The sequence below is a fragment of the Malaclemys terrapin genome, chromosome 14, assembly GCF_027887155.1.
Source record: "Malaclemys terrapin pileata isolate rMalTer1 chromosome 14, rMalTer1.hap1, whole genome shotgun sequence".
Lineage (NCBI taxonomy): Eukaryota > Metazoa > Chordata > Testudines > Emydidae > Malaclemys > Malaclemys terrapin.
In genome coordinates this window covers 43948916-43966188 of record NC_071518.1, presented here as the reverse complement: position 1 = coordinate 43966188, position 17273 = coordinate 43948916, and the positions used below count along the sequence as shown (strand labels likewise).

Sequence of the window (17273 nt, the reverse complement as noted above, 5' to 3'; positions counted from 1 at the left end):
TGGAAAAATCCTTTGCTGTGGTGTGGGGATCAGGTAGTCTCCATTGGTCAAGCAGTCTCCATTGTCTACGTGTTCTCTCTGAGAAGTTTCCATTGTATACAGTTTCTGAGATCCTTTCCTTGATGGGTGTTGATGAGCCATTAACCCCTGTCTGCCTCCTCCATTGGGGGGGAGGGATAGCTCAGTGGTTTGAGCATTGGCCTGCTAAACCCAGGGTTGTGAGTTCAATCCTTGAGGGGGCCACTTGGGAATCTGGGGCAAAATCAGTACTTGGTCCTGCTAGTGAAGGCAGGGGGCTGGACTTGATGACCTTTCAAGGTCCCTTCCAGTTCTAGGAGATGGGATATCTCCATTGTTGCACCTGAAAGGTTGGTTGTGGGTGTTCCCAACCTCACAACATATTTCAGTAACACATACATAGCAAAACTTCATAACTTCCTATACCATGATAGCACATACAATCCAACAGGATATTAATGTTCAACAGATCAAGACTTTTAACATGATACCTCTCAAGGCAAACTTCGTACAAAACATATCATAATTCTATGACAGTGATGAATATGGGAGTTCCAGAGTGCTACTCTGAGGTACGGAGTGTCATAGTCCTTTTTAGAAACAATTTTCAGTGGGGAAGTGAACCTGGGTTCTCCTTTTCCTAACATTCCAGGTTTTCATACTTCTATAAACAAGCCACATTTGAATTTCAGTTCCCTGACCCCACAGCATTTATCTGCATCTTATATTTTTTGTGGTTTTCATTGAACTGTTTGTCTGATATCCGGCAGCAATGATATATCAGATATAGGCCCATGTAATCCAGCAATGTTTAATTTAGTATGCATCTCTCTACCGTGCAATAATTCAGCAGGTGACTTTTGTGTTGTGGCATGGCGTGTAGCCCTGTAGATTTAAAAGTAATCGTAGTGAAGGTTGTCCACACTTTTCTTTCCAGCATAGCTGTCTCCAGACTGTCTTTCAAACTTCTATGGAATTGTTCAATTTCTCAATCAATTTGATTGTAATACATGATTATTTTCTACATGTAATGTTAAAGTGTCATAGAATCGTAGAAGATTAGAGTTGGAAGAGTCTTCAGAAGGTCAGTTAGTCCAACCCCCTGCTCAAAGCAGGACCAATCCCCAATTAAATCATCCCAGCCAGGGCTTTGTCAAGCTGGGCCTTACAAACCTCTATGGATGGAGATTCTACCACCTCCCTAGGTAACGCATTCCAGTGCTTCACCACCCTCCTAGTGAAATAGTTTTTCCTAATATCCAACCTAGACCTCCCCACTGCAACGTGAGATGATTGCTCCTTGTTCTGTCACATGCCACCACTGAGAACAGCCGAGCTCCGTCCTCTTTGGAACCCCCCTTCAGGTAGTTGAAGGCTGCTATCAAATCCTCCTTCACTCGTCTCTTCTGCAGACTAAATAACCCCAGTTCCCTCAGCCGCTCCTCATAAGTCATGCGCCCTATCCCCCTAATCATTTTTGTTGCCCTCCGCTGGACTCTCTCCAATTTGTCCACATCCTTTCTGTAGTGGGGGTGCCCAAAACTGGACCGACCCCTGGGGTACTCCGCTTGTTGCCGGGTGCCAACTAGACATCAAGCCGTTGATCACTACCCATTGAGCCCGACGATCTAGCCAGCTTTCTATCCACCTTATAGTCTATTCATCCAATCCATACTTCTTTAACTTGCTGGCAAGAATGCGTGAGACTGCTTTGCTAAAGTCAAGCTATATCACGTCCACGACTTTCCCCATATCAACAGAGCCACTTATGTTCCCTTCTGCCAGAAAGGTTTCAAATTCCAGTGAGGAAAATTGTGTTCCATTGTCCAACACAAATTTTTCAGGTTCCCTTCCCTGCTAAAGACAATCGACACGAACTTGATGAGTGTAGCAGAGATGACATATAAATATAATAATGGACATATAATATCAATGGCAAGCTTTTCCCATATGGCATCTGGAAGAAGAACAGGCTGTAATGGTGGCACATGATCACCACCATTTTGTCATGGAGCTGGCTAGTAATGCACGTTTTTACAGCTGCTTCAACCTGAGCATGCATTCTTGGCCCCAATACAGGTCACATAGACACTCTTTCATTCTGTCAGTCCCTTGATGTGTATCATGTGCCAGATGTATGAATTTTGTCTGCAGTGTGTCGGGTACAATCAACCAGTCAGTACCTCATAATACCCATCCGTCTAGTACAGAATTGTTTTGAGTACGCTACAGTAAAGGGGCTGTCATAACTATAAAGGGAAGGGTAACAGCTGTCCTGTGTACAGTACTATAAAATCCCTCCTGGCCAGAGACTCCAAAATCCTTTTCCCTGTAAAGGGTTAAGAAGCTCAGGTAACCTGGCTGGCATCTGACCTAAAGGACCAATAAGGGGACAAGATACTTTCAAATCTTTGGGGGGTGGGGGGAAGGCTTTTGTTTGTGCTCTTTGTTTTGGGAGGGCGTTCGCTCTCGGGACTGAGAGGGACCAGACATCAATCCAGGTTCTCCATATCTTTCTAAACAAGTCTCTCCTATTTCAAACTTGTAAGTAAATAGCCAGGCAAGGCGTCTTAGTTTTCCTTTGTTTTCTCAACTTGTAAATGTACCTTTTACTAGAGTGTTTATCTTTGTTTCCTGTACTTTGAACCTGAGACTAGAGGGGAGTCCTCTGAGCTCTTTAAGTTTGATTACCCTGTAAGGTTAATTTCCATACTGATTTTACAGAGATGATTTTTACCTTTTTCTTTAATTAAAAGCCTTCTTTTTAAGAACCTGATTGATTTTTCCTTGTTTTTAGATCCAAGGGGGTTGGATCTGTATTCACCAGGAGTTGGTGAAAGGAAGGAGAGGGAATGGTTAATCTCTCCTTGTTTTAGATCCAAGGGGGTTGGATCTGTATTCACCAGGAGTTGGTGAAAGAAAGGAGGGGGAATGGTTAATTTCTCCTTGTTTTAGATCCAAGGTGTTGAATCTGTATTCACCCGGAGTTGGTGGGAGGAAGGAGGGGGGATGGTTAATTTCTCCTTGTTTTAAGATCCAAGGGGTTTGGATCTGTATTCACCAGAGAATTGGTGAAAGGTTTCTCAAGGCTTCCCAGGGAGGGAATCCAATTGGGAAATGGTGGCAGCGGACCAGAGCTAAGCTGGTAGTTAAGCTTAGAAGTTTTCATGCAGGCCCCTACATTTGTACCCTAAAGTTCAAAGTGGGGATACAGCCTTGACAGGGGCAAAGCTGGATCAAGCATTTGGGGTTGTGTAGCCATTTTGTTATCAGCTGTTCCTGCAATCTTTGTTGAATGGGGCATGCTAAGTAAGCAGCTTTGAATTATTCTTGTGTAACGGATGTGGGGGTGCCTGCTATAAGTGCAACTACATTGTCACCATCTGTCGGCAAGGGCAGGCAGGACAAGCATCACATTTTGAATTCCCAGCCTTTATTCTGTGACATACATGAAAGACAGTAGTCTGCTGACCATCTAGCAATCTGGCCTCCCACTCATCCAAGTCCTTTAGAAGTTAACAGTGTCGTCAAAGAGCTATGATCTGTATGCGACTTGAAAGTCTGGCCCCAGAGCTAAGTTCTCCATTTTTCCATAGTCCATAGCAAGCAAGTGCTTTCTTTTCAACAGATGAATACTTCCTCTCAGCTTCTGTAAGTGTTCTTCAAGCAAATGCAACAGTGTCCTCCATGTTGTCATCCTGGATTTGAGTAAGTGTTGCTCACAGTCTGTAGTCTGAGGCAGGGTCAAACAATGCAAGTGCTGGACTATTTTCAATCAAATCTTTCACTGTTTCAAAACAACTTGTGCAACAGTCATCCAGGCCAAGCTCGAGATTCCCTGGAGTATGTTTGTAACGGTGACTGAAGTGTTGTTCAGAATAAACTTGGCATACCATGACATAAAAACTAAGAAAGCATGTAAGGTTTGTGTGTCTCTTGGAGGTGGTGTTTTTTAACCACCATGATGTGGTCCAGGTCAGGTTTCAATCCAGTCTCCAAAATTATGTGCCCCAGAAATAACAACTCTGTTTGTCAGAATTGGCATTTGGCGAAATTCAGTTTCAGCCCTGCAGTTTTGATGTGGTTTAGTACTAGGGTGACCAGATGTCCCGATTTTATAGGGACCGTCCCGATTTTGGGGTCTTTTTCTTATATAGGCTCCTATTAACCCCCATCCCCTGTCCTGATTTTTCACACTTGCTGTCTGGTCACCCTATTTAGTACTGCATGGAAATGTTTTTCATGTTCCTCGCAAGTCTTCCCAAACACAATAATTTCATCCAAATAATACTGGACTCCAGGCTGATTCTTCAGAATCACTGACATTATTCTTTGGAAAATGCTGGGTGCCAATACAAGTCCGTATGGTGCATGTTTCAAGTGGAATAGATCCTCAAGTGTAATAATGCTGTGAGATCTCTCTGTCCTCCTGTAGTATAACTTGGTGATATGCATTCTGTAGATCGAGAGTAGAAAATGTCTTTGTGTCACAAAGATCCACCAATGCTTCTTCTATGTGTGAGTGGATAGCTGTCAATCACAATGGCTTTATTAGGCTCCCTTAAATCTATGCTAAGACAAACACCTCCAGCCTTTCTATTTATCACTACTATTGATGAGACTCATTCAGATGATGCAATCTCTTCAATAACACCATTTTGTACTAATTTTTTAACCTCTTGTGCTACAGCATCCCTGACGGAGAATGGTAGAGAGGGAAATTCTGTCATACAGCTGTCACTTGAGGTCAAAATTTAATTTCGTGAGCAAATCCAAATGCACAGCCACTGGGGCTCCTCTGTACCATCCTCGTTAAGAGCAGAGACCAGAGTTTGTGCTGTAGTGGTGCCAGGTGGGGTCAAAGCAATGTGCCCATTGCCTGCCTACACTCGCTGTTTAGGATAGCAGTACCCCAGGCATAGGACAGAATTCTGCCGGTACACATTATGTATCAAATGTCAGGGTTGCAGGTAGTCAACCAAGCACAGGGATGTGGTTCATCAAGTAGCACACTAGGTGTAAGCTCAGTTCAGTAACTGATACATGTCCAAAGTATTGCAAGCAAATCAATTCAGGTGGTCTAGAAAGTGCTGAGCCAGTGTTCAACATTCCTTCCACCACCTGGGGCTTCACTCCTGCAGCAGAGCCATGAACAGCACACGGTATTTTATCCAGTGTCTGTGGAGCTGCTTCCATCCACACCCAATGCAGTAAGTTACCTCTGGCATGGTAACCGCACGGACTTGTTGATTAGGCTGGGTTGCTTTAGCATACCTTAGGGAAATGTCCGCTCTTTTTGCAGGCCACTGAGCTCTGCAAGCTTTCCAGTATAGTCCAGGGATCGGCAACCTTTGGCACACAGCCTGCCAGGGTAAGCCCCTGGCGGGCCTGGCTGGGCTGGTTTGTTTACCTGCTGCGTCCACAGGTTCGGCTGATCGCGGCTCCCACTGGCTGCGGTTCACTGTCCCAGGCCAATGGGGGCTGCAGGAAGCGGCGTAGCCCGAGGGATATGCTGGCCACCCTTCCCGCAGCCCCCATTGGCCTTGGATGGTGAACCGCGGCCAGCGGGAGCTGCGATCGGCCAAAGCAGCGGATGCGGCAGGTAAACAAACTGGCCCAGCCTGCTAGGGGCTTTCCCTGGCAGGCCACGTGCCAAAAGTTGCCAATCCCTGTGTAGTCTGTAGTGGGGTGTTACATTCACAGTGGTGACATTCTTTTCCTTGTGTGTTTTGAAATCACTGGGCATGTTACTTCTCATTTACATTGCCCTTTTAATTTTTCAGTTGCCTTGTTGTAGTCCAGATGTAGTGGTTGCACGGCTTGCATCGCACCTGCTGTTCCCTGAGCTCATTCTATTCGCCTCCACCATTGCTGACTCGATGTGATTAGCAATGGTTACAGCTTTCTGCCATTTCAATTCTGGTTCAAGCAGTAGATGTTCTCTGATACGAGGCACAGCTGTTTTCTCCATGAGCCGATCTCAAATAATTTCATCTGCCATGTTGCCAAAAATCCCATGTGACAATCAGTTCCCTTAAAGCAGCAATATACTGATCTGTCAATTCCCCTGGTTTCCACGCTGGTGGAATTTATAGCATGCAGCTACCACATTCACTTTAGACACACACAAAAATGAATGCAGAGAGTGCTGTATCATAGTTATTCTTCAGAAGGGAAGAGTGTAACATATAGCTGCCCTTCTGCTCCAAGGCACTTACATAAGCAAAGCACATTTTCTTACTTCAGAGAGTTCTCTGTCATTAGCTGCAAGGACATCGTACTCAGATACTCTTATCCAAGCATTAAAAGCAATTGGAAGCTCTCCTAGGCTTTGAAGAAAGGGTGCAGGTGGATTCAGGGGCAGGAGAGCCATCCTAGTCACCACTTTGTTGAGCAGTGGAGGCCGAGACCAAAAAAGTGAAATCCAACATCAAACAGCTCCAGAAGCAGCTGCTGCAGCAGCCCCTGGCCTCAGCACATACAGATGCGCTTTGCCTTCCTGCTAGTTCTCTAACCTCAAAGACTACAGCTCCCAGAAATCAATCCTGTATCTAGCAATATCACACGGGGCTCTGCTAGGCCTTGTTTGCACACTGGGGGGAGTTGGCTTGGGGACTCTCAAGTATTCATAGAATGTCCCCACAAAGCATGGCAGGGAGGCAACTGACAATTCATTCTCTAATCAAAGAATCGGCATTGCCTTTGTTGTAATAACCTGGAGCTACCCCCTCTCTGAGCCCTGAGTATTTTTCCAGGGGAAACCCCTCACTTCACACGAGTCCCAAAGGGGATTTGGATCTCAGTCAGTGTAGGTCAAAGACAAAGAAACATAATCAAAAGAAGAAAGAAAAGATCTGGTCCTGCTGCTGTAGGTGCTGCTCTCTCTGTAGTTTCCAGCCCTTTCTAGGATGGACACTTCACGTCATCAGAAAAGGGTGTTTCTCTTTCTCCTGCACACACCCTTAGAAGTTGTGTGGCAAGAAACAAGAGCTGATTTTCAAGCATTTTTCTTCACCTTTTTATCTCCTCTTCTGTTTTCTCCAAAATTAAAGGTCTAATAGTCTTCAAAAGTCTTTCCTAGGTTCATTCACAGATTCATAGATTCCAAGGCCAGAAGGGACCATTATGATTCTGACAGCAGATCTTTTAGAAAAACAGCCAATCTTGATTTTAAAATTGCCAGTGAAGGAGACACCACCACAACCCTTGGTAAGTTGTTCCAATAGTTCAGTGGTTCTCAAACTTTTTTGTTTGGGGACCACTTGAAAATTGCTGAGGGTCTCAGCGGACCACTTAACGATCTTTCCAAACGTTGTTGTACCATTAACTAGCTATTGTAAAGCGCGTTGGATAAAAAAACACCTTAATGATAATTAACATTTTTTTTGTTCTACAAATAAAAGCACACAACTCATATTTTAATATCAGTATTCTTACCTTTCTAATGCGATGGATGTGCCTCTCTCCCCCACCACAGCCGACACAGAGCTGAGGCTGGGAAGGAGTGAGGTCTCTCCCTCACCACAGCAGCCACAGAGCTGGGACTGGGAAGGAGGGGGGTCTCTCCCCAGCCCCAGCAGCCAGAGAGCTGAGGCTGGGAAGGAGGGGGGTCTCTCCCCAGCCCCAGCAGCCAGAGAGCTGAGGCTGGGAAGGAGGGGGGTCTCTCCCCAGCCCCAGCAGCCAGACAGCTGAGGCTGGAAAGGAGGGGGGTCTCTCCCCAGCCCCAGCAGCCAGACAGCTGAGGCTGGGAAGGAGGGGGGTCTCTCCCCAGCCCCAGCAGCCAGACAGCTGAGGCTGGGAAGGAGGGGGGTCTCTCCCCAGCCCCAGCAGCCAGACAGCTGAGGCTGGGAAGGAGGGCCTTCCCTCCCCAGCAGCCGCAGCCCTGGAGCTGGGGAAAGTCGCCTTTCTCTGGCTGCTGCAGCCCTGTACATCCCAAATTCCCCCCACCTCCTCTTCTCACCCCACTGCCCCCTCCCACTTACCCCCTATTCCCCCCAAGGCCACAACCTCACCTTACATGTGTGTCTTCTCCAGGGTCCAGGCACCTAATTAGTGGAGCCACGCCTGGGTGGGTGGCCCTTCATTCTCTCATGTGCGGCCTTAGAGGGAACTATCTGCGGACCACCTGAATGGAGCTCGCGGACCACAATTTGAGAACCACTGCAATAGTTAATTACTCTCACTATTAAAAAATTATGCCTTATTTCCAGTCTGAATTTCTCTAGCTTCGACTTCCTGCCATTAGCTTGTGTTACACCTTTCTCTGCTAGACTGAAGAGCCATTATCTAATATTTGTTCCCATGTAGGTACTTATAGATTTTCTCACAGTTCTTGCACAACAAAGATGTGAAAAGAACACCCAGAGTGTGGAGAGACACACATTGAAATCTGTTAGCTTATGCCCAGGGCATAGGCTCCTGAACAACTGATGGGAAATAACTGGCAGATAGAAGGGAATTCTGGATACTCGCATGAAAATGAGACACATCAAGTTCCACATCAAAATAAATTATTATTCTGCTGGGAATTCAAATTAGCAGCCCAAGTAACAGGAAACTTGGAAATGGCAGAGATGCTTAATGACTTCTTTGTTTCGGTCTTCACCGAGAAGTCTGAAGGAATGCCTAACATAGTGAATACTAATGGGAAGGGGGTAGGTTTAGCGGATAAAATAAAAAAAGAACAAGTTAAAAATCACTTAGAAAAGTTAGATGCTTGCAAGTCACCCGGGCCTGATGAAATGCATCCTAGAATACTCAAGGAGCTAATAGAGGAGGTATCTGAGTCTCTAGCTATTATCTTTGGAAAGTCATGGGAGACGGGAGAGATTCCAGAAGACTGGAAAAGGGCAAATATAGTGCCCATCTATAAAAAGGGAAATAAAAACAACCCAGGAAACTACAGACCAGTTAGTTTAACTTCTGTGCCAGGGAAGATAATGGAGCAAGTAATTAAGGAAATCATCTGCAAACACTTGGAAGGTGGTAAGGTGATAGGGAACAGCCAGCATGGATTTGTGAAGAACAAATCATGTCAAACCAATCTGATAGCTTTCTTTGATAGGATAACGAGCCTTGTGGATAAGGGTGAAGTGGTGGATGTGGTATACCTAGACTTTAGTAAGGCATTTGATACAGTCTCGCATGATATTCTTATCGATAAACTAGGCAAATACAATTTAGATGGGGCTACTATAAGGTGGGTGCATAACTGGCTGGATAACCGTACTCAGAGAGTTGTTATTAATGGTTCCCAATCCTGCTGGAAAGGCGTAACGAGTGGGGTACCGCAGGGGTCTGTTTTGGGACCGGCTCTGTTCAATATCATCATCAACGACTTAGATATTGGCATAGAAAGTACGCTTATTAAGTTTGCGGATGATACCAAACTGGGAGGGATTGCAACTACTTTGGAGGACAGGGTCATAATTCAAAATGATCTGGACAAATTGGAGAAATGGTCTGAGTTAAACAGGATGAAGTTTAACAAAGACAAATGCAAAGTGCTCCACTTAGGAAGGAAAAATCAATTTCACACATACAGAATGGGAAAAGACTGTCTAGGAAGGAGTACGGCAGAAAGGGATCTGGGGGTTATAGTGGACCACAGGCTAAATATGAGTCAACAGTGTGATGCTGTTGCAAAAAAAGCAAACATGATTCTGGGATGTATTAACAGGTGTGTTGTGAGCAAGACACGAGAAGTCATTCTTCCGCTCTACTCTGCTCTGGTTAGGCCTCAGCTGGAGTATTGTGTCCAGTTCTGGGCGCCGCATTTTAAAAAAGATGTGGAGAAATTGGAAAGGGTCCAAAGAAGAGCAACAAGAATGATTAAAGGTCTTGAGAACATGACCTATGAAGGAAGGCTGAAAGAATTGGGTTTGTTTAGTTTGGAAAAGAGAAGACTGAGAGGGGACATGATAGCAGTTTTCAGGTATCTAAAAGAGTGTCATAAGGAGGAGAGAGAGAACTTGTTCACCTTAGCCTCTAAGGATAGAACCAGAAACAATGGGTTTAAACTGCAGCAAGGGAGGTCTAGGTTGGACATTAGGAAAAAGTTCCTAACTGTCAGGGTGGTTAAACACTGGAACAAATTGCCTAGGGAGGTTGTGGAATCTCCGTCTCTGGAGATATTTAAGAGTAGGTTAGATAAATGTCTATCAGGGATGGTCTAGACAGTATTTGGTCCTGCCATGCGGGCAGGGGACTGGACTCGATGACCTCTCGAGGTCCCTTCCAGTCCTATAATCTATGAATCTATGAATCTAAGTTACTGACCTGTCACCTTCAGTTCCAGAGTGGCTTCCGCATAAAATCTGCTTGATCGGAAGAAACAGATAAACTGCCCATGGTCAGAGGGGGTGATGTTGCGTATACGCAGGACAACGCTTCCATTCACAATACCATCCTTCAGCAGCTCTGTTCTGCCCTGATAATTTGGTATTTGCTGCTCAGCCTGATCTTTTTCATTCTGATACAGATGGATAGGTTCAGAGAACTTGGATCGGTACCAGCGCACCTCCATCTTCTGAGCACTTGTGTTACGGAAGAGGTGACAGGGTAACAGGGCATCTTCACCTGCAGAGGCCATGATGGGATGATCAGGTCCAATCACCTTGAAATTCACTGTTAAAGGAACCAAGACACACAGAAAATTAGACCAGAGGGGAGCTGGATTGCTTTCATAGGTAATGAATGGTGATCTCTCACAACTGCCTAGGCTGCAACTTGACCAGCTAAAACTGAGCTAATGGTGTCTCACTGTATCTGCACTGGAAAACAGGTCAAGTTAGGACAGGCTTAGCTAGCACATGTTAGCTAACCCTTGAGCTAAACTCAGCCCTTTTCCTAGTCAATACCAATCCAGAGAGAATTAAAAAATGGGTGATCTCTGTCTCTAAATGTTGTGAGCTGGTTAATGGCTGAAACCAGAACAATTAACCTGTGGAAGACTGTTTGCTAGACTGGAACCGAGGCAGGTGGCCTCTAGAGAGAAGGATGATACAGAACACCTGAAAGGAGAGGCTGTGTCTGTGACATGCTGTGGAGCTTAAGGCCTGGTCTACATGGGAAAGTTTTACTGGTTATCCAGGTGTAATTATACTGGTATAACTCCTATGTGGACCCCCTTATTCTGGTATAATAGTGACCTTTTTCAGTTTGCCTTAAACCCCTTCCCCAGTGACATAAGCTAAACTGAAAAAAAAAAGTACTTTGTTTTATATTTGTAACTTGCTATGTATCCTTTCAAATATAGATATTTGAAAAACAAACAAATATAGTACAAAATCCTTCTTTACCCCTTCCACTTATGACATTCTCTGCTTGGTAGCACATCACACAAAATGAATTTACAGCATGTGTCAGTCACATTCAGTTCAAATCACTCTGTTTCATATATTTGACTTATTTGTATAATGTGCAATTCAAACTTTTGCATCACAGATTCATAGATTCCAAGGCCAGAAGTGATCATCTAGTCTGATCTCCTGTGTAACACAGGTCACAGAACTTATTTGTATTTCACACTGGTGACACCCCTGCAGGAATTCTGTGTCCAGTCCTGGTTCTCACAATTCAAGAAGGATGTTGATAAATTGGAGCGGGTTCAGAGAAGAGCTATGAGAAGATTAAGGAATGACTTGATAATGAGCTCAATTTAGCAGAGAAAGCTATAACACAATCCAATGGCTGGTACAGAAGCCAGCAAAAATAAGTAAATAAATAAATAAAAGGTGAAAACAGGGGAGTTTGAGTGGGAGTTCAGTGGGAGGAGAAGGAAGGAGGCAAGCACCTATTCCATAGGGGACAGTGAGTGAGTTTTTGTAGGTTTGTGTGGATTTTTTTCTTTTTTTTTTTCTCCTTTTTTCTTCAGTTTGCAGAGGCTGGTAGGGCATAGTTTTTTGTGAGAGAAGCAGAGTTCAGATTAGGGGGCAGGGCTTCCCTGATTAGGCAGTGGGGCTTCTCTGATTGGGGGTCTATAAAGGCAGCCAAGCAGCCATCCAGTGGCACAGGAACCAGCAAACAGAGCTGAAAACAGGGGCGTTTGAGTGGGAGGTTGGGGAAGGGAGTGTGTAGTGGTCTGTTTCTGCTTTGGTGTTCGGGGTGAGGGGGGATTTTGTTTGGAGATTTGTTATTTTCTCCATGACAGGAGCTTAGGTGGGAAGGCTGTGACAGATACAGAGGCAGCAGTGGTAGTGAGACAAGGAATGGGTGAGACAATGAAGACAATCAGATGTGGAAGCTGCAGGATGTAAATTATCCAGAAGCGGGTACACAAAAAGAGCTTGGTTTGTATGAAGTGCCACCTGTTAGACTAGATGGAAGAGAAGATCAGAGACTTGGAGATGCAAGTGGAAACTATGGTTGTTTAGTTTTGATGGGGATTCAAGCAGATGATGGAGGGAAGACAAGAGAAGGCTGAAGGGAAAAGTCAAGACTGGCAGATGCAAGCTGCACTGATGAACTCTGAGGGGAGACTGCTGGATGAGGAATGCGGCCACTGGAAGCATGTGACTATGAGAACCAGGCAGAGGGAAAGACTGGCTAATGAAGGAGAAATAGAGCTCAGGAATAGGTTTGCTGAGTTGGAAAATGAAGAAGGGGCACAGCAGGCAGTCACAGAAGGTGGGAGGTCAAGGAAGAAGAGAACGGCTAGTCCTATAAGAAGAGGGGAAGGATACAGGATGACTCACAAAAGATTGCAAGTGTGAACAAAAGACAAGAGGACTTGCAATCAGAAGGAACAGGAGGAAGCAGGGCCAGCTCCAGGCACCAGCACAGCAAGCTGGTGCTTGGGGCGGCTCATGGAAGGGGGTGGCACATCCAGCTCTTCAGCGGCAATTCGGCGGCAGGTCCCTCAGTCCCTCTCGGAGGAAAGGACCTGCCGCCAAATTGCTGCAGAAGAATGAAGCGGCGCGGTGGGGCTGCCGCCGAAGTGCCACCGATCGCGGCTTTTTTTTTTTTTTTTTTTTCCGCCGCTTGGGGTGGCAAAAACCCTGGAGCTGGCCCTGGGAGGAAGGCCAGAAAATCACAACAAAACCAAGAAAATGAAGGTCTACATGATTGGGGACTCCCTACTAAGAAGAACAGACAGGCCTGTCACCAGAGCTGATCCGGAGAACAGACGAATGTGCTGTCTGCCAGGAGTTAAGATACAGAATGTGGACCGGAGGCTGAAAAGAATTCTAATGGAAGCAGTAAAGAATTAACTGATTGTCCTTCACATGGGGAACAAATGATACTGCTAGATTCTCACTGAAATGCACCAAAGGAGACTATGCCAAGCTGGGGAAGACACTTAAAGAAATGGAGGCTCAGGAGATCTTCAGTGGGATTCTGCCTGGCCCTAGAGGAGGAGAGTGAAGGCAAGACAAGATTATGATGATCAACAGATGGCTCAGGCAGTGGTGCTACAAAGACGGTTTTGGGATATTTCATGACTGGGATGCATTCACGGGCAGAGGACTGTTCTCATGGGATGGACTCCACCTGAATAGGGAGGGAAATAGACTGCTGGGGTGGAGGACGGCACAACTGATTAAAAGAGCTTTAAACTAGGAACTCGGGGGGAGACTGCTGGGAGATGCTCATGTAATCCTCATGCCTTATTCTAATATTGACCGGCAGGAAAGTCAAGAGAGAATACTCCAATGGGGAAAGGAAGAGCAGTATGTAGGAGAATGGACAGTAAGAGGAAAGATAATGCCAATACCAATGAAGCTAAAGTCAAGTAGGCAATACTGTAAGTAGAATAACTGTACTCAATCGGGTGAGGAATCTGAGTGAAGCCAAGCAGCAACAGTTAAGATGTTTGTACACCAATGCAAGGAGCCTGGGTAACAAAATAGAGGAACTAGAACTACCAGTGCAGAAACCAGATATTATAGGGTTAACAGAAACATGATGGAATAGTAGTCATGAGTGGAGTACAGGAACTGAAGGGTACGTGCCATTCAGGAAAGACAGAAATAAAGGCAAAGGTGGTGGAGTAGAATCGTATATTAATAAGGAGTTAAACTGTAAAGAAATCAGAAGTGATGGAATGGATAAAACAGAGTCTGTTTGGGTCAAAATCACTTTGGAGAAGAAAGCTACCAGAGGCTCCCCTGGATAGTGCTTGGGGTATGCTAGAGACCCCCTCCCCCCACACATCTGATTTGGATATGGATAGAGACCTTTTTATGATTATGGGAGACTTTAACTTCCCAGATATAGATTGGAGGACAAGTGCTACTAATAGTAGGGCCCAGATTTTCCTGGATGTGATAGCTGACCAAATATTTCTTCACCAAATAGCCACCAAACCAAAAGAGCTGATGCTATTTTAGATTTGGCATTCATGAGTAGTGAGGACCGCTTAGAACAGCTAGTTGTAGGAGACAACCTTGGTTCAAGTGATCATGAGCTAATTCAGTTTAAACTAAATGGAAAGATAAAAAATAGATCTGCAATTAGGGTTCTTAATTTCAAAAGAGCAAATTAAAAAAAGTAAGGGAATTAGGGAACTGGACTAGACTGAGGAACTCAAGGATCTGACTGTGGAGGAGGCTTGGAATTACTTTAAGTCAAAGTTGCAGAAACTATCTGAAGCCTGAATCTCAAGCAAGGGGAAACATTTGTAGGGAAGGGTTACAGACCAAGTTGGATGAGCAAGCATCTCAAACTATTAAGAGAAAGCAAAAAACCAACAAGGAATGGAAGATGGGATGGATCAGTGTGACACTCTTTACCTCAAATTAGCACCCTGGACCCCTCATATTCACTATGATCATGTGATTATGGTTTGTTTTGTAAAAAGTATGCCTTGTGAAGTGTCATTTTAAAAGTGTGGATCTGTTGGACCTTTATATGTTGTGGATTTTATGTACTATCATTGTATGTGAAGTTATGAAGTATTGCTATACATGTTACTGAAATATGTTATGAGGTTGAGAGATGCCCACAGCTGGACTTTCAGTAGGGACAAAGAAGCCGCCATCGCTGGCCAGACAGGTGTTAATGGCTCATCAACACCCAGCCTTCTATCTCAGAGACTTCTTGTAGAAGGCACATATGCAATGGGGCAACCTAACTCACGTTACAGCAAGGATCTTTCTAGCATCCTGAAGAAAGCATAAAAGAGAGACAGTGACATCATCTCTTGGCCTCTCTCCCCGCAACCTCCATCTCAACACCTGGAAGATCGTCTGGAAGAGAATGGTCCCAGGCTGGAAGGGTGTCCAGTCCGTGTATTAAGGAACTGTAAGCTACCTGTAGGATCTGTTAGGGTGAGAGACAACTTGATTCAAATCTTACTTAGTCTGTTAAAGTTAAAATTTAGACTGCATTTCTATATTTATTACTTAGGTAACCAACTTTGATTTCTATGCCTGCTACTTATAATCACTTAAAATCTTAGTTAGCCTTTTTTGCATCTCCATCACATTGTTGACTCATATTTAAGGCTAAGATTTTGGTATGGGTATTTTTAATAAAAGTCATGGGCAAGATGTGGGCAATAAGCAATAAATCATGGAAACCCAAGCCCCGCTATATGGGGCTGGAGCCTGAGCTCCACCTCCCAGGGCTGAAGCCTTAGCTCTGCCGCCCGGAGCTGAATCATAATTTTCAGCAAGTCATGGAGGTCCCATAAAATCATGGAATCCATGACCTCCATGACTGACTCATAGCCTTATTCATATTCAATCGGTGATCCACTGTAAGCCCCGGATCCTTTTCAGCAGTGTTACCATCTAGTCATTTATTCGCCATTTTGTAGCTGTGCGTTTGATTTTTCCTTCCTTAGTGAAGTGCTTTGATCTTGTCTTTATTGAAATCCATCCTGTTGATTTCGGACCAATTCTCCAATTTGTCCAGGTCATTTGGAACTCTTATCCTGTCTTCCAGAGTTGTAGCAACCTCTCCCAGCTTCATTATCCAAGTCATTAATGAAAATATTCAATAGTGATAGGTAGAGTCGCAAAAGTTTAAGATGAGACAGGAGGAAAGTTTAAGGTGAAATATGATGTAAAAGTCCACTGAGTACAGGTTACACTGAGACCAAGGGGAGTAAAAAGGGAGAAAAATCAATATCTTCCCCTGCCCCCCCCCCCAAAAAAAAAAGATTTTCTTTCTCAAATTTACATAAAATGCTCTTATTATGAATTGTTTCAAAATAACAAAAGATCAATGGTATTCAAACTGTTGAGAGAAAGTAGAAGACACTCTGTGACAAGAGGCTTCCTACCTGATTCCAATGTAGAAACATGGACCGTAAAAAAGAAAAGGGGGTAACTGGACAGAGAGGGGTTGCCCATGGCACAATGCGAGTGGAAGGAAATTCTCATCTTCATTGTAACTTGATTCACACACCAGAAAGGAAAAGAAAAAACAAATTCCAAGTGAGCAATGTGCTGTAATTTGGGATACAAATTCATTGAGCACAATATGAACCCTAGGACATGTGTTAATTAATAATTGCATCAAAATGTGCGTGTTTGCTACTGTTTTTGTCAAAAGACATGTTACAAGACATAGCAAAACTCTGCTTCACTGTTCACCATCTCAAATTACAGTCCAATATTCTGGACAAAGGCCTTAATACTAGCATTTGCAAAATTCATTGAAAAATATCACAAAAATCACTAACTTTTTGGTTGTAAAATTACAAAGAGAAAGTAGCCAAGAAGAACAAATGTATTTTGTATCTGTTTTTATAATGCAGTGTGAGAAAAGGCATTGCAATTTCTGGGTCTGGGTCTGGGTCACGTGGATAAATACAGAACATCTAAAGTCATTAGTGAAGCTTTTCAAGTGGAAAAAGGAGCATTTTAAAAACAAATTAAAGGATGAGAACTTTCTGCCACGTACCTCATGAGCCCAGGAGAAACTTCCCAGCAGTTACAGGGTCACTGGGACATTTCCAGCTTCTCACAGTCAGTGAAATGGACCCTTAGTCCGGGAGGTGCCTGACAATGAAAGAATTAAAGTTATAGTATAAAGCAAAAATAATTTAGGAAAAGAGAATCAGTTCAGGATCATCTGTCCTTGTGCACTTTTATGGTGATGTTTTTTAAACAGCAGCAGAATTTACTCTTTTCTCCTGCATGTAGCAAGGCTGAAGATGCAAGTGAAATTGTAAAGCAGAAAGCCACCATTATCGTTTAGATGGTGCTATGAAATTAAAGACCTCATGGAAATCTGCACACAGCAATGTGCTTATCCTCTCAGACCTAGACGGCTTAGCCTCACACACATCCCGGTTGGAGCAGAGT

General features: G+C 44.3%; 1 protein-coding gene across 2 annotated transcripts; it reads right to left on the bottom strand.

Moving 5' to 3' along the window:
* Positions 1-361: 361 nt before the first annotated feature.
* LOC128848650 (myelin-oligodendrocyte glycoprotein-like) lies at positions 362-16949 on the bottom strand. Of its 2 annotated transcripts, none has more exons than XM_054048694.1 (4): positions 16870-16949; positions 16247-16357; positions 10297-10644; positions 362-903 (listed from the first exon to the last, which is right to left on the bottom strand). In XM_054048694.1, the coding sequence occupies exons 2-4, from the start codon at positions 16350-16352 to the stop codon at positions 830-832; spliced, it is 528 nt and encodes a 175-aa protein (XP_053904669.1). In that variant the 5' UTR covers positions 16353-16357; positions 16870-16949; the 3' UTR covers positions 362-829. The 2 variants fall into 2 exon arrangements, with proteins under 2 accessions (XP_053904669.1, XP_053904668.1); XM_054048693.1 differs by lacking the exon at positions 362-903 and adding an exon at positions 2817-4474.
* Between the last annotated feature and the right edge of the window lie 324 nt (positions 16950-17273).